The following is a 26,187-nucleotide window of genomic DNA, read 5'->3' on the forward strand; positions in this document are numbered from 1 at the left end:
AGCTGCCCAGGGCTGCGGGGGGGCCGCGCTGACACCCCCGCGCCGGCCCCGGCCCCGCTCAAAGTGAGCCGGGAGTTCAGCGGAGCGCATCTGATAGTCGCGATCGGGCTGGCGATAGAGCCGCGCTCCCTCTGCCCTACCTCCCTCCCTCCTCTCCCTCTCTCTCTCTCTCTCTCTCTCTTCTTTTCTTTCTTCCTTTTTTTTTTTTTTTTTTTTTGACTGTGAGGAGTTGAAAAGCCTGTTTACTTTTTTGCCTTTGATGTTGGGAGGATCTGGTTTTGATTAGATCAATACTCCTTTTTTCTTCCCCCCCCCCCCTTTTTTTTTTTTTTTTTTTTTCCTTCCCTCCCTTTGCAGAGAGGAGGCTCCGAGGATCCCCTGCTGACTCCAGGCAGAGGCAGGCAGAGGCACAAGGCAGCTCCTGAAGGCACTGGGAGCCCCTCTCCCCAGCCAGCTCCGGAGCCATGAGCAGCGCCGTGCTCCTCGCCCACCTCCCAGACCCCAGCAGCAGCTTCAGGGAAGACGCCCCCCGACCCCCTGTCCCGGGGGAGGAAGGAGAAGCACCATGCCCGCAACTCGCCAGCTCGTTTCTCGCCAAAAGCCAAAGCTTCAAGGCCATGCCGGTGCCTCCTGCCCCGCGGAGGAATGAGAACGGACTCGGGGAGCCCGAGGGCAGCGCGTCCCCGGACTCCCCTCTGGCCAGATGGACCAAATCCTTGCATTCCCTGTTGGGAGATCAAGATGGTGCCTATCTTTTTCGGACCTTTCTGGAAAGGGAAAAATGTGTGGATACCTTAGACTTTTGGTTTGCCTGCAATGGCTTCAGGCAGATGGACCTTAAGGATACCAAAACTTTACGAGTAGCCAAAGCTATTTACAAAAGGTACATCGAGAACAACAGCATCGTCTCCAAGCAGCTCAAACCTGCTACCAAGACCTACATAAGGGACAGCATCAAGAAGCAGCAGATAGATTCCATCATGTTTGATCAGGCACAGACTGAGATTCAGACTGTGATGGAGGAAAATGCTTACCAGATGTTTTTAACTTCTGATATATACCTCGAATATGTACGGAGTGGAGGAGAGAATCCCGCTTACATGAACAGCAATGGACTGGGGAGCTTAAAAGTTGTCTGTGGCTATCTCCCGACCTTGAATGAAGAAGAGGAATGGAGCTGTGCAGACTTTAAAAACAAAATCTTGCCTTCGGTAGTTGGACTATCCAGCAAGACGTTGAGGGTTACAGCGAATGTCAGAGCCACGGAAACGATCGAGAACGGCTACAGGTAAGGGAACCCCTGGAAACTGTGCTTTGTTTTAACTTCAAGGACTTTGAGAGTGCTTTTCAGAAGGCTGTTGGGGTGGAATCGAGGGGAGGCAGGGCTTCCTGAAGGGCTGGGAGCACAGCTGCTTCCCCACACCTCCAGACACTGGAATTCGTGGGGTGTTGTCTGAGTGTGGGGGTTTTCCCCCTCTACAGAGGAAAACAAGATCCTGTGCTCTGAAGCCCTATTGGCTCTTTCAGTTCTTTTATAGATCAAAAACTTCATAGCAACTATGTCCTCCGGACATGCGTTAATTATTGGTTCAACTTTCAAACCTATTAAGAGCAGTAGTGGAGTGGATCACAGAGACACATGAATAATGTAACCTACCAGTTCCCCAACTCCACCATCAACCGGTGTTTAACGATGTTGGTTATGTGGGAAGCAATTGTGCGGTCGTGGAAGAGGAAATGTGTGCACTGACTGCATCAAACTCTGTAACTTGGCCAGAATCTGCTTTTATTTTGACTCTGTGTGTGTGTGTGTGATGTGCAGCTTCTCCATGGTGTGGGGTGTCGGTGTCATGTCAGAGCCATCTAGGGTGGCTTTGAGCCAGTGCATACAGCAGGATACCTAAAATTTGAGTGTTTAAGGTGGTAGAGGCATTCCAGGTGTGGTGTAACAGATCTTTGGTGGATGTTTGGTGCTCTCATGTTGGCCGTGAGCTCAGGGTTAAGCTCGTGAAGAGGTGGCCGTCCCCAGGGGGATGTGGGGACATTGTGTGGTGACAGGCTGTCCTTGTGCCCTGGTCCTGGGGTGCATCTGCATTGCCAGAGCCTTCTCTTTTGTTGGAATTGTTGATGGCACAGCTGTGCGAGGGTGAGGAAAGCAAGAGCCATCTCGAAGTGCAGGGGGGGATGGGAAAGAGACACTCTGATGAGCAAATGATGAGTTGTATAATCCTCTGAAAATGTATTCTTTCCTCTCCCCACCCTTGCCATAAATGTGGATTGTTGAATCAGGGCTGAGAGGAGAGGGCTCTGCTGCAGATGTGCGCTCTCCTCCGCCGGCCCGGCAGCCTGGGGGTTGGTATGGTGAGTGTTTGACATCTCGTTTACAGGAATTTTGAGAGTGTGTCTGTGATTCATGGACATCAAAGGGCATCAGCCTTCTCCCGGGGAGGCTTTGCTGGAGCGCTCCTCTGCTGCCCCCGGAGAGCTTCCAGCTGTGCCGGGCTTGCCGGGGCCGTGGGGTGCTGGCAGGGTCCCCCCTGCCCCGGAGGGTGCTCCGGAGCCTCTTTGGTGTCTGCTGAGCCGGAGGCTGTCCCGCCAGTGGGGCGGGATGGAGGTGCTGGGCGTGGGGACAGCAGGGATGCTGGGCGTGGGGACAGCAGGGATGCTGGGCGTGGGGACAGCAGGGATGCTGGGGTGGGGACAGCAGGGATGCTCTGCATCCCGGACCCCTCCTGCCGGGGGCTGCGGGGGGGCAGCGCTGGCAGCTGCTCTGTGCAGGACTTGGGCTTTGGGATGCTCATCTCGTGCCTGAGCCTTTCTGCCTGAGCATCTGCTGTTCTCCAGAACTTGGTTTGAACTGCTGCCCTTCGCTGGCTTTCCAGGAGGGGGATGTTTGATGCTTTTATCTCTGAGCCTTTGTTGGGATTCAGAGCTGGAAGGGCTTGGCTGTATGTTCTACCAGAGCTGCAGGCCCTGCTAAACCCACATGTGCCTTGTCCAGGAGAGCTCTTGCAGTGCCGTGGCTGCTTGCCTGATTAGTGCTGGGCTTTTTTTCCTTTCCTTTTTTTTTTTTCCCCCTCTTTTCTTTTCTTTTTTGTCCAGGGATTAATGCAGCTTGCTCCTCACATGTCAGATCTACCCTCCTAGGACATTAGGTAGTGCGTTTTGCTTTGATCACCTTCTGTTGAATTTCCAGGAGCTTTTGCTCTCCACGGGGCCAAGAGATCTCAATGCAAAGAGAGGGGAGGTCAAGCTGAGATGCTGCTCAGTTCCTCCCATTTGTGAAGCCACTTGTGCGTGCATGTGCTGGGAGCTGATGAGCATATGGATGGGTTATCTCTCATCACTCAGCATTTAGGATCGCAGCTAGGATTGGAGCTGAAGCTTGCACAAAGTCTTTCCTGGTGAGTGGCCAAACCACACCTCCCTCATGTGTGTGTTGGAATTAAGGAATTTCTGCTCAGCGTGCTCTGGTTTTGAAGGGCTGTGCAGGCTCTGGCCATTTGCTTCGGTGGGTTTCAATGTGATTATCCCAGCGAAAGCCCTGAGCCCTGGGCTGAGCCCACCTGATTGGGGGAGCCCAGCAGTCCCAGGCCAGCCTGGTGTTTGCAGGGGAGACCACCTGGAAATCCCAGGGCAGGAGCCACAGCCAAACCCACAGCAAACGGGAGACAGCAGGAACCAGACAAGCTGAGAGACTTTGTTTGGCCCCAGTGCCGGTGATGGACAGGAACAGGAGAAGTCAAGTGAAAACACAGAGTTTGCACCTGGCTGGGGAGCAGGCGCTTGCAAACTGCTGGCTGTGTATTTGGAGCCCTAATACAGGGAATATTTTAAAAGCAGGACCTCCCTCTTGTCCTGCCAGGCGACTCCCCTCCCCTCTGGGCTGTGGTGTGGTTAAAACTGGCCTCCCCAGGCTGCTGTGCTGGACCTGGCCCCATGCTCCAGGAATTCCAGCTATTATTTATACGCGCTTCTAAATTTATCACGCACGACTTTGTGTACACAGAGAGCTGCTCTTCCTTTGCTGTGCCGCCGGGGTAACGTGGCTTTGCTCAGCCCAAGGTGGGCTCATCTGCCTCCCATTAGGCTCTAACATCAGTGGGACTGACCTTGCTGGAGGAAGGCTGGGGCTTGCAGATGGCCCTCTGCCTGCTCCCAGTGCTTCCTGGCCTTTGAAAGGACCCGCTGGTGCAGCTCCTTGTGTGTGAAGTTATTGGAACCAAGTTTGGCTTCAATTATCAAAGTAAATGATGCCATTGTAAAGCTATGCTCCAAGCAGTGTTCTACAATTAGAGCATGGAAGCTGTGATTAACATAGTTGTGTTAAAATATACTTTTTTTTTTTCAGGTTTGTGCATGTGTGGTTTTTTTGCCTTTTTTAAAAAATGTTTTTAAACCCATGGTTGCCCAGTGATGTTTGTCCCAAGAAAATACTTAATGAGATTCAGTGCTGCCTCCAACTGCTCCTTGTACAGTTTTTCTCTCTCTGTATAAGTCTGGTTTGACCTGCCCAAGTGCTTTTATTTCTAAAAGCAACCTGACAATAAAAAAACCCACCCCCCTCACTCTGGAACTGCACCCTCATAACAGGGGCTATGACCAAGAACCCCTCTGAAATTTTCATGGCATTATAATACCTCTGATATGGCCATTGCCTAACATAGCAGAGAGAGAGAGAGTTACATGCTGTGTGTCATCGCATCAAGATAAGAATAGGCTGAGAAACATCAGACATTCTCCTTGAAGCTCCAGAGCAACTGCTACCTGACAGCTGAAAACACTTTGCATATTGAGTTTGGAGCTGGGCTGTGTTTGTGTGTGCAGCATCTGTGGCAGGAGACCACCACTCTCCCTGGAATTTAAAACCCTCGCAGGCAACTTGATGCATCTGGGTGCAATTACTGGAGTAAGGTGGTCAAATCAAAATTGGGAGGAAAAAAAAATTCAGAAACATTAAATGTAGCAAAACAGCCCCCGCTGGTTTTCTGAAAGGATGGGGAGATTTCACTGATTTTCTGAAAGGATGGGGAAGTTTCTGTAGGATGGTGTTGGATGTGGAGCAGGGATGAGGACTTTAAATCTCTGTCAGCTTTAGGGGTTATTATTTTTTTTTCTTGTCCACGAGGTGTTGGTAGGTGAATGATGCTGCAGTGCTGCTGGGAAGATGAGTTAGTTCCGGCCACTTTCTCTAATTCTGTGTTTGGACACACCTCCCTCTCCCTGTGCCACACGGAGCTGCGGCCTCCGCCCCCAGCTCAGCCTCTGCAGGGATGCTCCTGTGAGAGCAGCATGGCAAAGCCACCCCTGGGGGTGACAGGGGTGACAGACACCTCCCAGCGAGGTGCTGGGGCTGTGCTGGGGAGCACCTGCACCCCTGAGCCTCTTGGGGCATCCTGAGCCTTGTGGTCCTCAGACGCACTCTCAGAGCTGAGATGGTTTCAAATCAAAGAGTGGGGAGAGCTGCATCCCTTACACATTGACCCAAAAGCCCACCAGGGCCCTAGGAAGGCTCTCTGGGACTGCACATCCCCCTGATCCAGAGCAGAAGACTCCATGGCTTTTAGAGGGACTTGGTTGTAGTAGCAGCAGGATAACTTTGCTTTCGCTCACATGTGGAATTAATTTGTCTTTGAAGATTTAACTTCTTTCCTGTGGCATTCCTTACTATCTCATTTTTTCCCCTTCTTCTTCTTCCCAGATATATATTTTTTAACATCTTGATCTCCCCATCAGAAATGCCTTGGCCTCCTTGGAAAGGAATGCAGCCCCGGCTGGGCTGAATACCTGCCTGCAGCCAGCCCCACACTGCTCATACCAGAGAGGCCCATCTTCCCCACCAGCCTTCCCCTTCCTTTTCTCTACTTTTTTTCCCTTCCCCTTATTTTTTAAAAACTTAAGCCTCGCTGAGGCTCCTGCTTTTGGTGCTGGGGGAGGAGGGATGGGGTGATGGGGCACAGGGATGAGGATGGAGATTGAGAGGGGGCAGTGGGAGGATGTTGCTGTCACTTCAACCCAGCTGGTCCCTCCAGCCCCAGGGGGGCAGGGAGATGGAAAGCCCATTAAAAAAAACCTGCCGAGCCTGCTGGCACATTCCTTAGGCCCCCAAGTCCTGGGTAAGTGGCCCTAATTATTAAAATCAGCAGTCCTTATCAGATGACAAGGCCTTTTGCTTTGATATACAAAGGCAGAAGCTTAACAACCCCATCTTGCCCTGGAAGAGGAACAAAATGTGCACCTTAACATGCAGCTTCCAAACCTCCCCTGCATAATCCCCTTATCACCTGCCAGGATGTGTATATTGATCCTGGCTGGGGAGTTGCAGTGGTGGAGGCAGGGGGATGCCTGGGGGGGCTCCCCATGCAGTGACCCTGCCGTGGTGACCTGGCCCTGCTCCATCACAGCCTCTGTCACTGCCTGTGAATTCTTCACAGAGCTGCTCCTGCCTGCTCAGCTCAAACATCCAGGCTGGGCTTTGGGCTTGCTTTTGTGGCTGAGGAGGTGTTGGGGTCAGTAACCCATGTGTCCATTAATACAATGTGCTGGTCTCTCCTCAATTCCCCCATCCATCCTCCTCCACCCAACTCTACGCCAAAAAAAGTAGTAGGAGGTTCTCCTAAAAGCTGAGCTTTTTGGTGTGTGTTTTTACAGTGCCAGTGTTTTTGTAGTGCTTCTGTCTTTGTGAGGCCAGCCTGGAACAGCAGATCTCAGCCCTGCCCTGTGCCTCTGACACGTGGGGGTCCTGCCCATGTAGTTCCAGGTAGTTGTCCTGGTTCAGAGATACCAATAATTTGTGTTTCCAAAGGGATCCTAACCCTTGTCTTCAGAGTAGAAGTAAGCATTATTGGCTGATTCCTTGTGCCTTTCAGTGGGACTCGAGCTGTGAACTTCTTGGACTTTTCCCTGCTGGTGCCAACAGCAGAACTCCTGCTGACCTCAGCAGTGCAGTATCAAGCCTTAAGGACTGAGTTTTTCAGGGTATCAAAGGATGCAGAAGTGCTTCTTGGGATTTTCTAGACCACTTTAGAAGATGCTAAAAGTCTTTAAGGTTGTGCTCTGGGTGTGTTTAGATGCAGCATCCTGGTTTAGGCGGTGTGCTGGCTGAGTCTGAGCAGTGCGTGGTTGGTTGGCTCTGCAGAGGTTGAGTGTGGTTTCACCACAAGGATGGTGCTGCCACCAAGCCCAGCGCTGTGTGGTAACTGTGTTCCTGTCCTGCCTGTGCCAGGTCCTTCAAGAGGAACGACCCTGTTAACCCCTACCACGTGAACTCGGGCTATGTCTTCGCGCCGGCCACCAGCGCCAACGACAGCGAAATCTCCAGCGATGCCCTGACGGACGACTCCATGTCAATGACGGACAGCAGCGTGTGAGTACCTGCTGCTGCTGCCCACGTCTGGGGATGGGACACCTGTAAATCAGCTCTGTGGGGCTTAGGGCAGTGATGGGCATCTCCCAAAGGCCATGGCAGCCTCTCTCTCTCTCTCCCCCTCGCGCCGTCGCCGCAGGTATCGGATGCAGGGAAATAACGAATCCCTCTCTTGCCATTTTGCAACTGCAGCTGAGCAAAGATGTTCTGCCCTGCCTCATGGTGCTGCCTGAGTAACCCAAGGAGTGAATGAATCTCCCTGAGCCTTTGTCTTAAGGCCAGGCTTCCTTAACTAGTTATCAGTCATCAAAGAGGAGATTACTTCCTGTAGGAAGTACTTTCTGTAATTAACGTTCGTCATTAGTGTCAGAATGTACATTCATAGGGCCAGTGACCTGAAGGGGCAAATAGCTGCTCATCTAGTGTGGCTGGGGCAGTCTTCAAAGAGCCATTTGGATGGAGCTGCCTGGATCAGGTGTGGGTGTTTCAGGAGCATACAGGCATCAGAGATGATGCTGTGGCTGAGCTCAGGAATTGCAGGCTCTGTTTTCTCCTGGCTGCTGAGGAGAGGGTTTGACTGTCAGTTTGCTTTCCCCAGCAGGACAGAAATGGTGCTTTTGTTTCTCTAGAGGGGACAGTGAGGCTCACTTAGTGCTTCTAAGGACCATTTCTTCAGCTTAGCAGAAGGCAGATGTTGCTGTTTGTGTTTCACGGTCTTCGCTTCAGGGCTCTAGATGAGCCCACCTGTAAGCAGAGTGCTGCATTGCTGCTTTTTCATCTTGAAACTTCTTCAGTGTCTCTGTCAGACGTGTCCAGTGGTCCCTGTGTGCTCCTCAGAGAGGTTTTCATACTGGGTTTTTGAAGTCAACATGCGTGAAGATGCACAAGGGAAAACAGGATTTACCAAAAATCCTCGATGCATAAACAAAAAGCCCTTTAAAAAAATTTTTTTTTAAATGCACATGTGTGTTTTGAACTGATATTACAGGAAAAAATAGTTTGTTGTCCCAGCAGATTCCCTTATTGAACAATATTGGCATTAAATAAAAGAGCTGAATCATAGGGTGACTTCTTTATTTCTTCTTACTGGCTCTGGTTGTATGTGATCATGTGTCAACAGAGCATTCATTGGGTTAGTCATTTCTGGACCAGTGTAGGGTCACTTGGGATTCACAGGGCTAGGATTATACCCTCTCTTCACAGCAATGCCAATTGTAGGCCTTATACAGATGAGAGCACTGAGTGAGAAATAAAGTGCATGGTGGATGAAAGGCTTAACTGAATCGCTTTCAGCCCATTGTTAGTCCAGGGGAGCTTAGCGGGGATGAGAGGGCAGCAGCCCGCTTTGAAATTTGCTTGAACAAGTGAATAGGAGCTCCCCATAAAGCAGCCCTGAAAGGAGCTGCCTGTTTTTTCCTGCTGTAACAATGGCCCGTGCAGGCTGTGAGAGTTTGGGGAAGCTTGGCTGATTAAACTGCCTGCAGCTCCAGGCTGGGGGGCTGCAGGGAGCCCGGGGGTGGCACAGGGGCAGAATTCCTGCCCAGGGGTGGCTGAGGGGCAGATTCCAGGTGGCAGAGGGGCAGAATTCTTGCCCAGGGGTGGCAGAGGGGCAGAATTCCTTCCTGGGGATGGCAGAGGGGCAGATTTGCAGCCTAGAGGTGATAGAGCGGCAGATTTCCTGCCCAGAGCCTGGGGGTGGCAAAGGGGCAGATTCCAAGTGGCAGAGGGGCAGATTTCCTGCCTGGAGCCTGGAGGTGATAGAGGGGCAGATTTCCTGCCCAGGGGTGGCAGAGGGGCAGATTCCAGGTGGCAGAGGGGCAGATTTCCTGCCTGGAGCCTGGAGGTGATAGAGGGGCAGATTTCCTGCCCAGGGGGTGGCAGAGGGGCAGATTTCCATTTGGCAGAGGGGCAGATTTCCTGCCCAGGGGGTGGCAGAGGGGCAGATTTCCATTTGGCAGAGGGGCAGATTTCCTGCCCAGGGGGTGGCAGAGGGGCAGATTTCCATTTGGCAGAGGGGCAGTGTCCTGCCCTCACCACACTCCAGCCCTGGGGCTGGCGCTGGGCACGCTGCAGCTTTCTGCAGCTAGGAGAGGCAAACTGGCACTTCTGGAGGCTGGGCTTAAAGTTCAGGCTGGTGTAGAACTTCCTTTGCAGAGGAGGAGGGCTGCTGCCAGCATCTCTAGAGCAGTTGGGATTTTTGGGTTCTGCTGGAAGCTGGAGGGGCACAGACCCACCCTGGCTGAGCCCAGGTGCTCAGCCTGTCAGGTTTTATCCCCCTGGAACAGGAGGCCTTGTTTTGTTCCAGCAGGGTGAATGCAAATTAGTTCTTTTGGCTCATATTGGTATCAACTGAAGAGGAAAAACTTGTTCTGGAAAAGTCTGTCAGACATAGCAGTAAAGTGAGTTTGGAGCTTTTTTTTTTTTCTTAATAAATCTAAGTCTGAACTGCACTGGGATTAGGAGAAATCTCCAAATAATGCATAATCTGCCTTTTTTATTTTATTCCAGAAGCCAGGGATCATTCTATCCCTATATATTTTGTAATAGCCACAAAGCATCATGCAAATTTCTATTTCCATTTCTTGATTGGGGGGGGGGGGGGGGGAGGGTGGGAGGAAAGGGGATTTTTTTTTTTTATTTGCTTATATCTTATTTATGGATTTACTTTGGACACAGGGGAATGCTGCTGAGCAAACTTCAAATATTACCTTATCTTACAAACCAGGCTTTTGATGTTGGCAAGATCAGAGGCTTGTTTCAGAGCCGTTGCCAAATGAAGATGGGAGTGAATGCATATGCGCATGAGTCTGATATTTCAAAGCAGCAGTAAAACTACATTCAGGTTAGGTCAGGCACATCTGAGTCAAAAGGCTAAGATAATTGGCTCAGCTTAAATGGCAGCTGACTGGGTAGAAGACTTCAAACTAGTGTTTCCCCCCCAGAAACAGATTGGCTTAGCCCCAGCCTGGTTAGCTGAAATGTTTATAATTAAACTCTACTATTTGGTGCCTCAACTCTGGAGCTCTTCAGCCCCGCAGCTTTTAGTAGCCAAGAAAGTGAGTGCAAGTGTTGGCTGTAGGAGCAGGGGGAGAGGTGGCACCTGGAGAGCTGGGCTTAACCCTTGGCCTGCCCCAAAGCCTCAGGCCACGTTCAGCCCTTTCATTTCCAAGGTGCTTTCCCCTGCTTGGGGGATCTGCTCAGCATCAGGGCTCCCCCTGCCCCCCTTATCTCTGGCTGGTGGCTCCAGCTCCATCCCTCTGTCCCTCCTGCAGTCAGGGGGCACTTGGTCACCTCTTCAGCCCTGGCCTTGTCCATTTTCCCCTGTTTTCTAGGAAAGGGTTTAGGCAGCTCTCAGCAAAGTGGCTGCTGAAGTCCCTTCCCGTTCCCCAGGCTGACTTTCCCAAGCTGCTCCACAGCCTTCCCATCCCAGAGAAATACCTCTGGTTTTTTTTAATTCTTTTTTTTTTTAAATTCTGCATGTTGTTACAAGTTGCAGAACTCTTCTGCCAGGGCAGAAGCAGGGAGCTGGAGGTTTGATGGGGGGCTCTCTGCTGTAACCAGAGGAGTTTTAGGGGGAAGGAGCAGTTCTTGTATCAGCCTGAATGAGGGCAAATCCTAAAGTGAGGAACCCACACTGTTGGGTCAGTGTTGCTTTTCCTCCTCCTCCTCCTTTACAAGTAAAGCCCCAACTCCTGTTCCACAGCCTGTCCCAGAACTGTCCCTTTGGGCAGAGATGATCCTTGTGGGGCTGGGAACTTGGGGATAGCCCACAAGGAGATGGTGTGCCACAGCAGAGGGCTTGGGGACAGAGCTGCTGGGGACAGCTTGCAGAGCTGGAGGGAGGTGGGGAATGCAGGAGGGCTGCAGGACTGCATGGTTGTATCCTTGTGGTCGACACACAACCCTTCAGCTGCTTCCCTGCTCCTCCCCATCTGCTCTCTTGGCCTTCCACGGACAGAGGACACCTCCTTTCCCACTGAGTGTGTTGATGGGATTCATCCCATGGGTTCATAAGCTCATGCTGGCATTTTTACTTTCCTTTGAAATGCCAGTTTTACTGGGCATTCCCTGTGCTGAAGGTCTTCCCTAAGAGACCCTTGTCTCAGGAGGCCCTCTCTGAAGGTACAGGTGGTTTTGTCTTCACCTTGGATTTGCTTTTCTCCCATCCTCCCCTGAACCCAAGACATGTCATGTGTCCCAAACCCCATTGCCCCATGGGTTTGTGGAGCAGAAATGCTTCATGGGGAGGTGCTTGGTGGCCACCAGTGGCTGTGTTGGCTGTTCTGTGCTGGGCTGCTCCTCCAGAAAGCTCCTGGAGCCCCCTGTTGTGCAGTGGGGACAGGGGGACAATCAGCTCCTTTCATTTTCCATGTCACATGTGCTCAAAAACTCTATTTAGAGGAGGTGCTCATCTTGTGGCCTCCAGGGCCTCCCAGCATGCTCGTTTTTATTATAAAGATTTTTCCAAGTTTATTCAGATGGGATTGTTCTGATCATCATTCCAGGCTTTGCAGCTTAGTCTTGCTCATTAATGGCAACTGAAGGCTTTGGCCAGGATCTTCACAAAGCTCTGCCATCGCCTCCTTTGAGCTTTGAGAGATGGCATTTGATCATCCTCCTCCAGGGGAGGGACGTGGTGCCTCTGGGAAGGTGTTGTGGTGTGTGGCCACGGGAGGGGACAGGCAGGGACACTGTGCCACGCTGGCTCCTCTGGCAGCGGCGTGGGGCCAGCGCTGTCTGCTCCTCCTTGGGCTGGAGTTATTTTCTCCTCTCAGGAGATGAGTCAGGTGTGGGGGCTGGTGGATGAAAGGGACAGCACCAGAGATCAAGGTTCTCCAGGCAGTCTGAGGGAAGTGGTGGAATGAGACGTTCAGGATCTCCAGGCGTGCTCTTCCGGCTGGCCCCACTGGCTGTGGAGGCCCTTTCATCCTCTCTGGGGTGATTTTTTGTGTGGCTGGGTAAAGATGCCTGGAGTGGGACATGCAGGGGGCTGTTCCCACTGGAGAACCTGGAGCTCCTGGCCTGGTCTCTCCTTGTGGCTTCTTGGCAGGAGCTGGGGTGGCTGTGGGCAGCAGAGTCCTGTCCAGAGGATGTCCTGTCCATGACCATGTTCATGCCCTGGAGTGTCCTGTGTTGGCCAGCCTTGGGGCAGGGGAAATCCTGGTGATCCTGGATCTTAAATGAGACTGGAGATGGGGAGCAGCCTCTGGATGGCCATCCATCCTCAGCCTCTTCCTTGTTTCCACTGTGCCAGCAGTTCATGGGGTGTCCCAAAGCTTGAGGAACATTGTGGTCCTAGAGAGTGTAATTGGATGGGGAAAAACCTGAAATTAAAGGTCATGAGCAGAAACATGGTGTTGGAAAGGCCTTGCAAGTGAAGCTGATGGAATCTTTGGATGTGGAGTTGCCTTCAGCTTTTCAGCTTTTGCTTAATTACTGCACATCCATGTGCATCCTTTGGTGACACAGGCACTTCCCACACCGCCGGATATTTGAGGCTTCGGGTGTCATCCGGAGGGCTCAGCACCTCTGGGAACGAGGCCCTGCGGCTGCCTGGGTGGCTCCAGAGGGGATGGAGAAGTGTCTCAGAGCATGGGGACAGCCCCAGCTGACGTGGCCTCTCTTCCATGTGCAGAGATGGGATCCCCCCGTACAGAATTGGGAGCAAGAAGCAGCTCCAGCGGGAAATGCACCGGAGCGTCAAGGCCAACGGTCAAGTTTCTCTACCTCATTTTCCGGTGAGTCCAGGAGGGAACTGCAGGGTCTGGGTGGGCCTTGGGAAGTGCTAGGGCTGGGGACAAACACATGTGGAGGGAAGGGAGCAGGGGAGGAGAGCATTTCCATCCCAGGGTGATGCCAGAGGAGAGAGGTGCTGCCGGGTGTTGGGCAGGAGCCATCTCAGCATCATTCCAAAACCCTGCATGGTCACATCTTGGTCCTTCCTGAAACCAGCTGCTAATTAGGAGTTTTCAGGGACACTGAATTTGTCCTGTTGGTTAAATCCCAAGTGGAGATGTGTTGGTTAAATCCCAATTGGGTCTAGTGGGAGCCTTGGCTCTGGCTGCCACCCTGACAGTCCTGTGGTGCTTGGCCTCCTGTGCATGGCTGTGAGAGCTGGGTGAGAGCTGGGGTGAGCAGGAGCTCCCAAAAGAGAGAACTGGCAGCAGATCCCTGCCTGGCTTTGAGGGATCTGATGCACGGTCCTGCCCTGCTCTTCAAAATTAACTCGCTGACTTGCTAATTCAGTTGACTTGCAGCCTCTCGATTCCTGCAGCGAATAAACTGTTTACACAGACAAGTGTAAACTTATCTTGTCTTGAGATTAATATGCTAAAATTCCTCTTTCTGCTGTCTTAAGCAGCAAGAAGTCATAGATGATATTTCTGGTGGAAGGTCGGGGGGTGGTTTATGTGGTTTTTCTTTTTGGTATTTTTTTTCCCCTTCCTTCCTAAAGAAAGTTCTATAGCCTGAGCTTGTAAATTAGATTATTTTGTCCCAGGGCGTGCAAATCGACTTTCTCTGTAAGGCAGTGCTTTGATCAGGGACTGAATAGAGCCAGCTTGTGTAAGAGTGACAATTTCCAGCAGAGTGGCCTTTTTCTACCCTCACATCATTTCTGGAGCTAAGTGGTTGCCGGAGAGAGGCCCCACCTCATCTGGTGGGTAGTATGTGAAAGAGTTGGCAGTTCAGCTTTCTGCTTTCGGGGGGGGAGAAAGAGGGAGAGTGGGGGCGAGGAGTGGGGTGTGTGGGGATGGCAGGAGGGAGGGCAGAGTCAAGTGGGTGGTTTCTTTTTCCTCCTTTTTTTTTTTTCCTTTCCTCCCCTTTTCCTGCCATGTTTGCTTCTTTTGGCAGAAATTCACGTTTTGCCTTTTTATATTCTGCACTTGATTTGGAGATGTTCCCTTTTTCCCTTGATAGATCTGCTTGAGGCAGCCAAGCTCAGCAGTGTAGCACCGCTAGCCTGCAGCAGCTTTCTTCATTTTCTGTACAAAGAGATGGAGGGGGGGGAAGAGATCTAGGACACTGTTGAGACAACACTACCTCAAAGGTGCCCAGTGTGTAGCCAGGAAATAAATTACCAGCACTTCTCTGATCTGCAACCGTTTGACTTCTTTTTTTTTTTTTTTTCCCTCCTTTCCCTTTTTCTCCCCCATCTTATTTTTTTTAATTTCCAACTCCTTTCTGTTTATACTCACTTTATTCCTTTAGTTAAAGTCTCTCTCCCTCCCACCTCAGAGGTTTTTTTTTTTTTTTTTTTTTTGATGTTTGACAACAGTCTTTGAAGATTTTCTACTTCAGAGTAGCTACTGATGGGCTGGTTGTACTACAGAGAGAACAAGCGGGGTTCCTCAGAGTGCGACCAACTGCTCCTGCCGAAGGCAAACGCTGGTGGGGAGGATGTCACTCCATGAGGCCACAGCACTAGCTCATAAAAATCCAGAGCAGACCATGCCTAGTTGCGGTCGTCTTTTCATCCAAACATGGAGACACAACAAGCGTGGCGGGGCCGGCGATGCCGCAGCGGCGAAGCGCCCGCGCCCCGCTAAACATTGCCTTGTGCCTTCTGTCCCCGCTCCTTGTAGAGGACCCACCGGCTTCCCAAGGAGATGACCCCGGTGGAGCCAGCCGCCTTCGCCGCCGAGCTCATTTCCCGGCTGGAGAAGCTGAAGCAGGAGCAGGAAACCATGGACTGTCTGGAGGAGAGGCTGCAGCAGATCAAGGAGGTAGGATTAGCGCTCCCAGAGCTCTGCGTGCCACCCGGCCGGTGGGCGGGAGGGGGGACATCCCGGGGGGGACATCCCGGCGCGCGCCTCGCCAGCTCCCGGCCCCTTCCATTCATTCCCTGCCATCCCTTGTCTGGCAGGACGAGGAGAAGGAGGGCACCGAGCTCCCTGCCAGCCTGCAGAGCGGGCGGGATGCCACCAACCCCCAGCACCCGCTGTCGCTCCTGCCCTCGGGCACCTACGAGGAGGACCCCCAGGCCATCCTGGACGAGCACCTCTCCCGCGTGCTGAAGACCCCCGGCTGCCAATCGCCCGGCGTGGGCCGGCACAGCCCCCGCGCCCGCTCGCCCGACCGGCTGCCCGCGGGCAAGCTGCCGCCCGGCACGGCCTCGCTGGCCGCCTGCGCCCTGCTGGGCAAGGGCTTCATCACCAAGCAGACCACCAAGCACGTCCACCACCACTACATCCACCACCACACCGTGCCCAAGACCAAGGAGCAGATCGAGGCCGAGGCGGCGCAGCGGGTGCAGTGCTGCTGCCCGGCGGGCGGCGACTACTACTGCTACCCCAAGTGCAAGGGCCACCCCAAAAACACTGACCCCCCTCTCTCCCCGCTGGAGCCCTTCGGGTAAGTCACCAGCATCTCCGTGGCACCTGCCCCAAACATCGCCCATTGTCCTGCTGCGGTGGGGGTGATGGGGCTGGGGCTGAGTGTCCCTTTTTGCCACCAGCAGGACGGGGACGCTGCTGAAGAGGCCGGGCCGAGGAGGGGACAGCGTGGCCCCTGGGGACGGGGGGCTGCCCGGCCCTGCTGGGGTGCAGCTCCCGGGGGGCGAAGCGGATCGGGCACAGAACGTCTGGCAGTGGATGCTGGAGAGCGAGAGACAAAATAAGCACAAGACCCATAGGTAAATACGCAGCTGTCTGCAGCAATATCGCTCCCGGTAAATATTTATATATTACATGGGCTGTCTATTTTTACAATCGCTAAAAACAAATGAGACTCTTTGCTCCTCCGGTTTAATATAAAAGCTGTTCCGCAGAACCAGAAAAACCACAAAAATGTCATGTTTTTGGCAATAAACCTCCTTTCATGTTATGACAGACTTTTGAGAGGGAGCGAGCAGAATAGGAGCTGCTATTAAAGTCATATTTTCCAGCTTTTCTAACCCGACTTCTTCCCTTCCCCAAGCACACAAAGCACAAAGAAGGCCTACAGCTCCGACTGCGCCAAGGGGGCCCCCGGCCGCCACCACCCCTGGGGGACGGGCAGCCACCCCCGCGGGGCACAGCCCGCCCACCCCTTCGTGCAGGACCCCGCCATGCCCCCGCTGACACCACCCAACACCCTGGCCCAGCTGGAGGAAGCGTGTCGCCGCCTGGCCGAGGTCTCCAAGCCGCAGAAGCCACGGTACAGCCAGGGCAGGGACGGTCCCCATCCTGCTGTGGGGACAAACGGGGCTGGGGGAGCTTTGCTGAGGGTGGACGGGGATGTAACGTACCTGTCCAGGCAGAGGGATGGCCATGGGGAGGTGTGACAGCCATGGGGACATGTGACAGCCATGGGGAGGTGTGACAGCCATGGGGACGTGTGACAGCCATGGGGATGTGTCCTGCCTGTCCAGGCAGAGGGACGGCCATGGGGATGCGTGACATCCATGGGGAATGTGACAGCCATGGGGATGTGTGACATCCATGGGGAATGTGACAGCCATGGGGAATGTGACAGCCATGGGGAGGTGTGACATCCATGGGGGCGTGTGACAGCTATGGGGACGTGTGACTGCCATGGGATGTGTGACAGCCATAGGGATGTGTCCTGCCTGTCCAGGCAGAGGGATGGCCATGGGGGCGTGTGACAGCCATGGGGGCGTGTGACAGCCATGGGGACATGTGACAGCCATGGGATGTGTGACAGCCATGGGGATGTGTCCTGCCTGTCCAGGCAGAGGGATGGCCATGGGGGCGTGTGACAGCCATGGGGGCGTGTGACAGCCATGGGGACATGTGACAGCCATGGGGACGTGTGACAGCCATGGGGATGTGTCCTGCCTGTCCAGGCAGAGGGATGGCCATGGGGAGGTGTGACATCCATGGGGAATGTGACAGCCATGGGGATGCGTGACATCCATGGGGAATGTGACAGCCATGGGGATGTGTGACAGCCATGGGGAATGTGACAGCCATGGGGAATGTGACAGCCATGGGGATGTGTGACAACCATGGGGACATGTGACAGTCATGGGGGCGTGTGACAGCCATGGGACATGTGACAGCCTCCTGGCCGAGCCCAGAGGATGAGCCTCTGTGTTCCAACCCCACCCTGCACCGGCACAAATAGTTGGAATCCGAGGCTATTACTTCCACTCTTTTGATGGCTGTAATTTGCCCGTTTTTCCTCTGGGACAGGCTCCAGCTACATTCCAAGTGGGGAATTGGACTGGTTATCGTTCATTTGGGTATGGAAGGATAAATTAGCCCACAGCATTTTTAATTCTTCCTTTGATTGTTTACAACATGTGAGGCTTGATACAAAGAGCGAACTTAACGACCCACAGGAGACTTCAATTAAGGAGATTGTATTTCAACAATTTTTTTCTTAAAGTTGTTTTTCTCTTTTTTTTCCCCCCCCCCTCCTTCTTCCCCCACTTGCTTTCCCCCTCCCCACTTCAGATGTTCAACCTCAAATCAGCAGAGGGACCGAAACCACTCCACTGCCATTCAGGGGGGGAGCTCCCCTTTCTGCAATGCAAGTCTAACGACAGAAGAGTGAGTATTGCACGTGCAGAAAAGGAATGGGAAATAAATAATAATATATATATAGATATAATAATTGTATTTTCATTAAATGGATTGCTCTTTGAAAGGAGAGGAAATTCTTATATCTGAAATTTCCCCTTTCAAACATTCTTCTTAAAGAAAGAACAAAACATTTTCAAATCTTGTCTCCGGCTCTTTTTAACTTGCATTCCTGTAAAGTGGACAAAGATTGGATTAGTCTAATTACAGGATGGTTCTTTTAACAAGAAATCTGCTACAGAGAGGTCTAAAATGGCCTAAATAATTAAAGTTTTCTTTCTTACCCTCTTCATCTTAAGCAATGAGTAATGTTTGAAGTCCAGACTGAGCCACCTGACTAGAGCCTTTCATTTTTAATTGGTTGACCTTAAGTCCACCAGCTGTCTTTGCTAGCAGCTTTTTTTCTGAAACCACTCTACAAAGACTTAGAACAAATTAGGAAGACTAAATTACTGCGGACTAACACTTTGTGACCTTTTGACATGCCAAGTGTACATTGCCTCAGAAGCAGTTGTAGATTTGCCTGCATGGTATTCACTAGAGTGTTGCCATTTTTGCTGGGTAATATTGTTTTAATTATTCTTTAAGAAGCGTTGCTTGGGTGCAAATGGCAGAATCCAGTTTATTTTATCCTCACTGGGAAAAATTAAGATAACCTGAATGCTTGAGGTGGAACATCTGGCAGAGGGTTTGCTTTGGGGTCTGGCGGTTGCAGGTGGGTTTGGGCACAAGGAGGAAGCCTGGGAGATGTTTTATGTGAGGGCAGATGAAAAGAGCCTTTAAAATCCTGGGGGTGCAGTCCTGGGGCTTGCTGGGAGCCCAACCTCCATCCCTCAGCTCCCCCTCTGCCATGCCATGACCCCAGGGGGGAGTGGCTTCAAGCTGAAGGAGGGTGGATTTAAGTTGGATATTAGGAAGGAATTGTGGGCAGGCCCTGGCACAGGGAGCCCAGAGCAGCTGTGGCTGCCCTTGGATCCCTGGAGTGTCCAAATCCAGGCTGGACAGGGCTTGGAGCAGCCTGGCACAGTGGCAAGTGTCACTGCCCATGGCAGGGGTTTGAAACTGGGTGATCTTTAAGGTCCATTCCAACCCAAGCCATTCTGTGATTTCCTCTGTGGAAATCCAACAAAGGGCTGTGCAAACACATCCCAACCAATTCCCAACAAAGGCAGTACAGGAATATCTGATTTTCAGGGTATTTCTGCCAGCATTCACCAACTCCACTGCTGGCTGGAGTGAGGTGAAACAGCCTGATCTCAAATGGAAAACCAGAGGGTTTGGTGTGTGTTTTCTGTTTTGCAGTCACAAAGAGCCAAAGAAACTGCCAGTTGTTCACACCTCTCAGTCTGGTGAGCTGGTTGTCACCTATTTTTTTTGCGGAGAAGAAATTCCCTACAGGAGGATGTTAAAGGCCCAGAGCCTGACACTTGGGCACTTTAAAGAACAGCTGAGCAAAAAGGGAAATTACAGGTAAGAATGTGTGATTTGTTTGTTCTTTAGTGTGTTACAGCAAGTCAGAAGAATTAGCAGGTATTTTGCAGGGCTGCTGCAGTGACACCTTGGATTTTCAGAGGCTGTGGATCTTCTTAGTCCACTCCCACTCAGAACAGGAGCATCGTGGAGATGGAGAGAGGAGCCTTGGCTGTAGGGCACCTCCTCCCTTCCACCCCAACCTTTTCCCAGTTGCATTAGGACCTGTGCTCCAGCCCTTCTCCAAAAGGCTTCAATAGCAGGGAAGTGTGGGATGGCTCTGTGGCAAAGGCACGGAGCAGTGGGATTCAGATTCCAAACTGGGGTCAGGGCTCACCTGGGTGCTGGCCTTCTGCTTTGCCTACTGTTTAACTATTTCATTTTTGATTATTTTTTGCAATGCTGTGGCCATAAATGGGCTGGGATGGTGCTGCTGAGGTACATGGGGATGGAGCTCCCTTTTCTCTTCATTAGAGGGGAAGAAAACCTCTGCCCTGCAGGGAAAGCTCCACCAGCAATACCCAGTTCCTCCTCAGAAACACCAACAAACCCTGCTGCTCTGGTTTCTAGCTCCCATCTCCCAGTTTAACCAGTTCTGGTTCCTCTGCTCAGTTTGCTGCCTTGGCTCAGCTATGGCAGTAGCTTCACACTGGCTCTTTTTGGCTGCCCTTTCCCAGTGGATCTGGGCACCCTTGGGATGCTCTGTTGGCCACTTCTCCTGCAGGGTGAGCAGGATAAAGACATTCCAGCTTTTTTTTTTTTTTTTTTTTAATTTGCACTGAATTTGGTGGTGCTTCAGAGAGCTGGGTGTCCTGCCCTGTAACTGGCAGCCTCTGATTTAAGCTAAAATGTTCATTTTGGTTTGGTACGAGGAGTTCCCAGCTTGCTGCCCCATCACTGGCCTCTCTCTAGGTGTGGAAATTCCACCTGTACAAACCAGGGGTTGGTGACCCTGGGCACTCCCAGGCTGGTGGATGCCAAGCTGGGATCTCTCCATGGCTCTTGCACATTGGGGCTGAAATATTTCAGTTCTTCTCCAAACCATCTTTGCAGCCCACCCAGCTGCCATTGGATGGCACCAACCAGCAAGTGCATCCAACCTGGACACCCTGCAGGATAATCCCTGGGCTTCTGGCACCCTTGTGCCATTTCCCAGCCCCTAAAGCCTGTCCCACTGTGCTCCTCCTCATCTGCAGACCAATTTCCTTGGCCTCACGACTGCTCTGCCACTGCCTAGTGGCTGTGTAATTTCAATTCCTCCCAAAAAACCCAACTTTTTTTAATGTTTATTGGTTTTCTGTGACATTTTTCATGTGATGCCCAAGTGCAAGACTAGGCTCCTGAACCCTCTGTGGCCCAAAAGCCCCTCCAGGTGCAATTATTTGTGCCTTGTCGGACCGTAATTACTTTAGAAAATGTTTTTAAGTGACTGACAAGGATGAAACAACGTTTTGCTTAGATCTCACCCCTTTACACCTGGGTAAAGACAATACAGAAATTTATAAAAGGAACTTGGGTACGTGCCCAGTATTTTATCTTGCACAGACACAAGGTGAAACTAATTACACAAATGTGTGTACCTCCAGGGAATCATTTTGATCTAAGCTTTGACTTTTGGCTGGACTTTGAGTGAAACTGCGGGTGACCTTCAGGGGAGAGGTCCGCAGTGCCCGGAGTGGCGTGTGTGTTAGGGGAGGCACTAACTAGGCTGCTTTGGTCACATCTGGCATTGATTTCTTTTTAAGGCACATTTAATAAGCATGTCTTTGAAGCCCTTGCCTTTCATTTAATGCACAAAGACATGTAGAAATGCTCCACTCTCCAAATTCTTTATTGATTGGATCAGTTTGCGAGGCGGGTACCTCGGGCTCCCGCGATGCCAGAGCCCTGCCGGGGAAGCGCTGCCTTGGCTTTCCAACCCCCCCCCAAAAAAAAAAAAAAAAAAAAAAAAAAAAAGGAATTAAGCAGTGATTTAATACTGATGGCGTTAACAAAAAACAAACATACACGCACAGAAAAAAGTGGGTGGTGTCGGGTAATCTGGGGATGGCAGTGGTTCAAAACAGAGCTGCAAGGCCGAGCCCGCGTGCCTCGATTGGTGCCAGATGTCCCAAAAAATAAAATTAAAAAAAAAAAAGGAGCAAAGCTTGCCACATAAAATATGTTTCAATGGAAAGCCCATTGCTGAGCAAATAGGAGCAGAGTGACTTGTTTGAAGATGTTGTGGGGGTGGATTTTTTTTTCTTTCTGCTTTGCCTCCTCCTTTTCTTATTTTTCTCCATTTCTCTGCGAAATAAGGTTGTAATTATGTAAAAGGTCATAGCGTGTTTTCTCAAATAAAAATTTTGTAAACACAGCCAGGGTTTGGGGAGGAAGTTCTTGGGAAGAGTAGCTGTTATCTGGACATGGGAGAGGGAAGGGAAAGTTCTTTGTAACTCATTCAAACTTTCCTTGGGTTTTTTGGGTTTGTTTCAAGGCTGTCCTGGGGAGTTGTGGCCTTGACCTGCAGCACGGAAGTTGGTGGGAGTTGGGCCATTGACTTCCTTGAGTGCAGGCTCTGAAGGACTCAAACAATAATTTTTTCCTTGCTGAGCCATTAAAGATGCAACATGTGTCAATTCTGCTTGGAATGACTTGACAAAAATGCATCCTAACCATACCTGGACTAATTAGAGGTGGTTTCATCTCATTGACTGAAAAGAGGGATCTTTTATCCCCCCACCAAAATAATTTTAATGTCCCTGAAAATAAAGAGATATTTCAAAAACACATCATAAAACAAGTCACTAAATAAAAATGTCTGATTCCAAGGCCCTGCTGTGGCTCTTCCAGTTTTAGTAGTAAAAGTGAGCTTCATTTGATCTCCTTTGCTATCCTAAAGAAAAATCATAATTACAAACCCCTTTCTCCCTGACAAACATCTGCCAACCCAAGTTGTCTGGAAGCTACAGGGGAGGAGTTAATTTTATTTATATATATATTTTTATATATATATATATATAATTTTTATTATATATAGATATATTTTTTTTCTTTGTAATCTATCTGCTGGAATATTTTCCATCCCTGGCAATCAGATGGCAAAGCCCTTTTCCAAGGGAAAGCAGGAATCTCCAAGGAGGTGTTGGGCGGCAGACGGACAGACTCCCTAAATGCTACCCCTCTGAATGGAAGCCCTTCATTTGTGCATATGCAATTAAGCACCCTTAGAAGGAAGAAAGCTCCAAACGGGATAAAAGGAACCTTTAATCAAGAAGCTGAACGGTCTAATTCAGGATAATAGAGGGGTCCTTAGTGTTTGACACAGGAGGGGTGGGGGTGCTTTTTGTCTCTGCAGCGTTGGCTTCATGATCTAACGACCCGGAGCAAAAGAGCAGGAATGCAGGACACTGCTACTTGACCTCCCCGTGTCACGGCCCAGGGGCTGGACCAGGCTCTCTGAGTGCTCCTGAGCCTGGGGACCAGAGGCACGAGTTTGTGTCCCTTAGCTCGCAGCCGGTTGTTCCAAGCCCATGGATGTTTTTTCCAGCGGGAACACCGCAGAGTTTCAGCTCCCGCGTTGCAGGAAGCTGGGGATGGTTTGCTTTTCATCCATCCTTTTAATAACAGTTGCTAATTTTAATGTTCGCCTTCAGCTTTGAAACAAGAAAACACATGAAAGAAAGAAGGTGGGGAGAGAGGGGAACCTTAAGAATGCTTGGCTTTGAAATCCTGTTTATTTATTTTTAAATGAGATATTTGACCAGAAATCACCGTGCTTTCTAATTTTCTTTATGGCTGGGGGTACCACTGCCAGTGTGTGTAATCTGCTCACTGGAGAAGCTGTTGTCACCCCTGAGGAGCATTCACAGCCCTGCTCCTTCCATCCCACCCCATCCCTGAGGCCCCAGGGATGCTTTCAAGCCACCAGACCCAAGCACCCCAGAGGTGTTCCTGGAGGAGCATCCTCAGGAGGGAGAAACTGGAAACATCGTGGTTACAAAAGAGCAAACAAAGCATCCTTTGCCTTTTTACCTTTTGATTTATTTGCTTTTTAAACTTGTGTTTTAATTCTCTTTGCCACAGATACTACTTCAAAAAGGCCAGTGACGAGTTTGACTGCGGGGCGGTGTTCGAGGAGGTTTGGGAAGATGAAACCATCCTGCCCATGTACGAAGGGAGGATCCTCGGGAAGGTGGAAAGGATTGATTGATGGCATCTGTGCTCCTCAACAAAGCTTAACCTAGGAAAATCTTTGGACACACAACAGTAGTGATGACAAGGAAAGAGGAAAAAAAAAAAAAAACAAAACCACTCTGAAGGAAAAGTTTTGAACCAATGAAGAAAAAAAAAAAAAGTGAAGTCTATGAAGACTTTGCTGAATTAGCCTTAGAGGAAAAGAATGGCATTTATTATTCATGAGTTGGGTACTGAGATGATAAAAACCCTGGACTATTTATTAGAAACATGACCACTGTTGGCTATTGGAGATGCAGACCGTGTTTGAGAGACTTCCATACATAATATATGATTTCCTGGGGATGTGAAATCTATGGACTAAGAGAAACTGTGTATAGCTTACCTTAACAGTAATCCTTATTGATATTTATTGAACAGTCTGTTTTCCCTTAAGTCCAGTTTTTGGATATGCTGCTTTAACAATGGAGAAGAGAGGGGCTGGGAAGTGGGGTGAGGGGAGGAAGGAGTATTTTATTTTTTTACGTTTTTCCCACTATCTAAAATTTAGGAGTTTGGCGATGAGCACATTCGTGATGGTTTTTTGGTTTTTTTCTTTTGAAGGGGGAGAAGGGAAGGAGTGAGGTCGTGCCCAGTATTTCTCCAAGTGAAGATAAAACTTTCCTAAAGAAATAATATTAATAATAATAGTAATAATAATAATAAAAGTCAAAATAAAAATCCATTCACCTAGAGACCGGTGCATTTTAATCTATGCTGCTCTAATTTGAAATAAAGGTCTTAAACATTAACTCTATTTAGCTGCAATATAACAACGACAGCAACAGGTTATTTTGTCCATGGATTTTGGTGGGGTGAGGTTTTTGCCTTGCTGCTCTCAGTGGTGCCCAAGGTAGAGCAAAAACCCCAGCCTGGGAGGGCTGTAGAAGGAGCCATCCCATTCCCATGTCCATGTTTAGCACAGCTCAAGGTTAAAAAGGTTAAAAAAGCCTGTGTGGGTTCCACAGAGCTAAAGGTTTTTAGCTGTTCAATGTTAGCACTACTTGCGTTTCACGGCTGTGTAACTGCGACGGGGCGTGTTCAGCTCGGTGTGGAGCGTGTGAGTCCTTGTGTGCTGGGGTTTGGTTGGGGTTTTTTTTGGCTGGGTTTTTCTCTGCCTCCCCTTGAACACCCACAGGCCGTGGGAGATGTGGGTGAAGGCTCTGGGAGCTCTGTGGGGTGGGGTTTTTGGGGCAGAACAAGCCTTTCCCGAGAAAGACCTTGCATTTCAACAGTTGGGTTTTGTGTTGATTAAGTTAATCTGTGCATTCTGTTTGCCATTGCTACTTTGTGTAAGTCTGTATATATTGTAGAAAATGTATGGTGGAAATATTAATACACTATCTCTAGTGTTTTTTAAATTTAATCAGTACAGTACCTGTGCCTGCATGGTGTTACCGACCATGCTTCGCCCTATATTCAGGGTTCAAGCTTTCCCTTGTTTGTTTAAGGGGTTTATGTATAAATATATTTTATGCCTTTTATTACAAGTCCTGTACTCATGACTTTTGCCATGGCATTTTGTTCTACTTATACTGTAAATTATGCATTATAAAGAGTTTCATTAAAAAAAAAAATACTTGGTACAATAATTATTGTAATTAAGAGATGTAGCCTTTATTAAAATTTTATATTTTTCAAATTAATATTGTCTTGACTTTTTTTTCACCCTTAATGCCTTAAAAAAGGGTTTTTTTCTCATCTGTGGTGGTAGCTGGAAAGAGCTGGTGAGCTTCCCTGCCTTGGCAGGGGCTGTTCCTGCTGGGAAGGAGGCAAGGCAAAGGCTGGAGCTGCTCTTCAGTGTGGGGATTAAATAATTTACAGCTGCTTCAGGTAACTCACCTGCAGATTGAACCTGGTCTTGCTTCCAGACTGTGCTGCAGAGCTCACCTGGTGGAGCCAGGGTGTGACGCCCACAGGGATGTGGTGGTCCCCAGCTGGAGCTCCTGTCGTGGCACACGTGGTGGGTTTGGCCTTGGGATTTGGGGATGGTCACAGCCCTGCCCAGATGTGATGAGCTGGGACTGCCCGCCTGCATCCCATGGCAGAGTAAACTCAGCTCTGGGACGTTCAGGGCAATGCCCAGCTCTGTAAAGCCCAGCTCGGGTGTCCACGTTGGCCAAGGTGAACTGGGGCGAGGTTTGCTGGGAGCTGCTGGGCAGGACAGGCACAGGGAGCTCCTTCCCCTCACTGGTGGGGCACAGCACCTCTTACAGCTGAACGGGCTCAGTTTGTTCCTCAGGGGAGCTGCCCATACCATGGATTTGTCTCCCAGCTGTCACCCAGACCTTCCTGGCTCAAGTGAGAGATGCTGGGAAGGCAATTGTGGAGCAGCTTTTGGTCTGTCCTGTTGGTAACCAGAGCCAGCCCTTTGCTTCTGCCACACCAATGGCACTGACTAGGGCTTTTTTTTTTTTTCCTTCCTCCCCTCTCTCCACCCTATTTTTTCTATGAGGTTTTAAATTATCTGGGTTATTTTGTGTGTTTGAGAAGACTTCATTTAAAACATCAGTAAAACTTGTATCAAAGGGCTCAACTTCACACTGAGTACACAGAGCTGGGGACTGAATCCTGCAGTTCAAGGGAGCTGCAGGCAGTTTTACACATTTAAAT

At 50.4% G+C, this 26,187-nt stretch overlaps 2 protein-coding genes across 3 annotated transcripts in view; both read left to right on the forward strand.

Annotated features, from left to right (window-relative positions):
* The window catches only part of CEP112 (centrosomal protein 112), a 193,969-nt gene extending 193,510 nt beyond the window's left edge, over nt 1-459 (forward strand). The window contains exon 28 of the mRNA XM_054516852.1: nt 358-459. The gene's annotated coding sequence lies outside the window, so the exon portion shown is untranslated. The remainder of the gene's footprint in view (nt 1-357) is intronic.
* Nucleotide 460: 1 nt separating this feature from the next.
* Nucleotides 461-25,220, forward strand: AXIN2 (axin 2). Of its 2 annotated transcripts, none has more exons than XM_036394441.2 (10): nt 461-1,288; nt 7,226-7,366; nt 13,002-13,104; nt 14,950-15,090; nt 15,231-15,718; nt 15,822-15,998; nt 16,283-16,501; nt 17,764-17,859; nt 19,192-19,359; nt 23,425-25,220. In XM_036394441.2, exons 1-10 carry the CDS (start codon nt 465-467, stop codon nt 23,549-23,551), a joined length of 2,484 nt encoding a protein of 827 aa, XP_036250334.1. In that variant the 5' UTR covers nt 461-464; the 3' UTR covers nt 23,552-25,220. The 2 variants fall into 2 exon arrangements, with proteins under 2 accessions (XP_036250334.1, XP_036250335.1); XM_036394442.2 differs by having other exon boundaries at nt 15,825-15,998.
* Nucleotides 25,221-26,187: the final 967 nt, after the last annotated feature.

The sequence above is a fragment of the Molothrus ater genome, chromosome 19, assembly GCF_012460135.2.
Source record: "Molothrus ater isolate BHLD 08-10-18 breed brown headed cowbird chromosome 19, BPBGC_Mater_1.1, whole genome shotgun sequence".
NCBI classification, from domain to species: Eukaryota; Metazoa; Chordata; class Aves; order Passeriformes; family Icteridae; genus Molothrus; species Molothrus ater.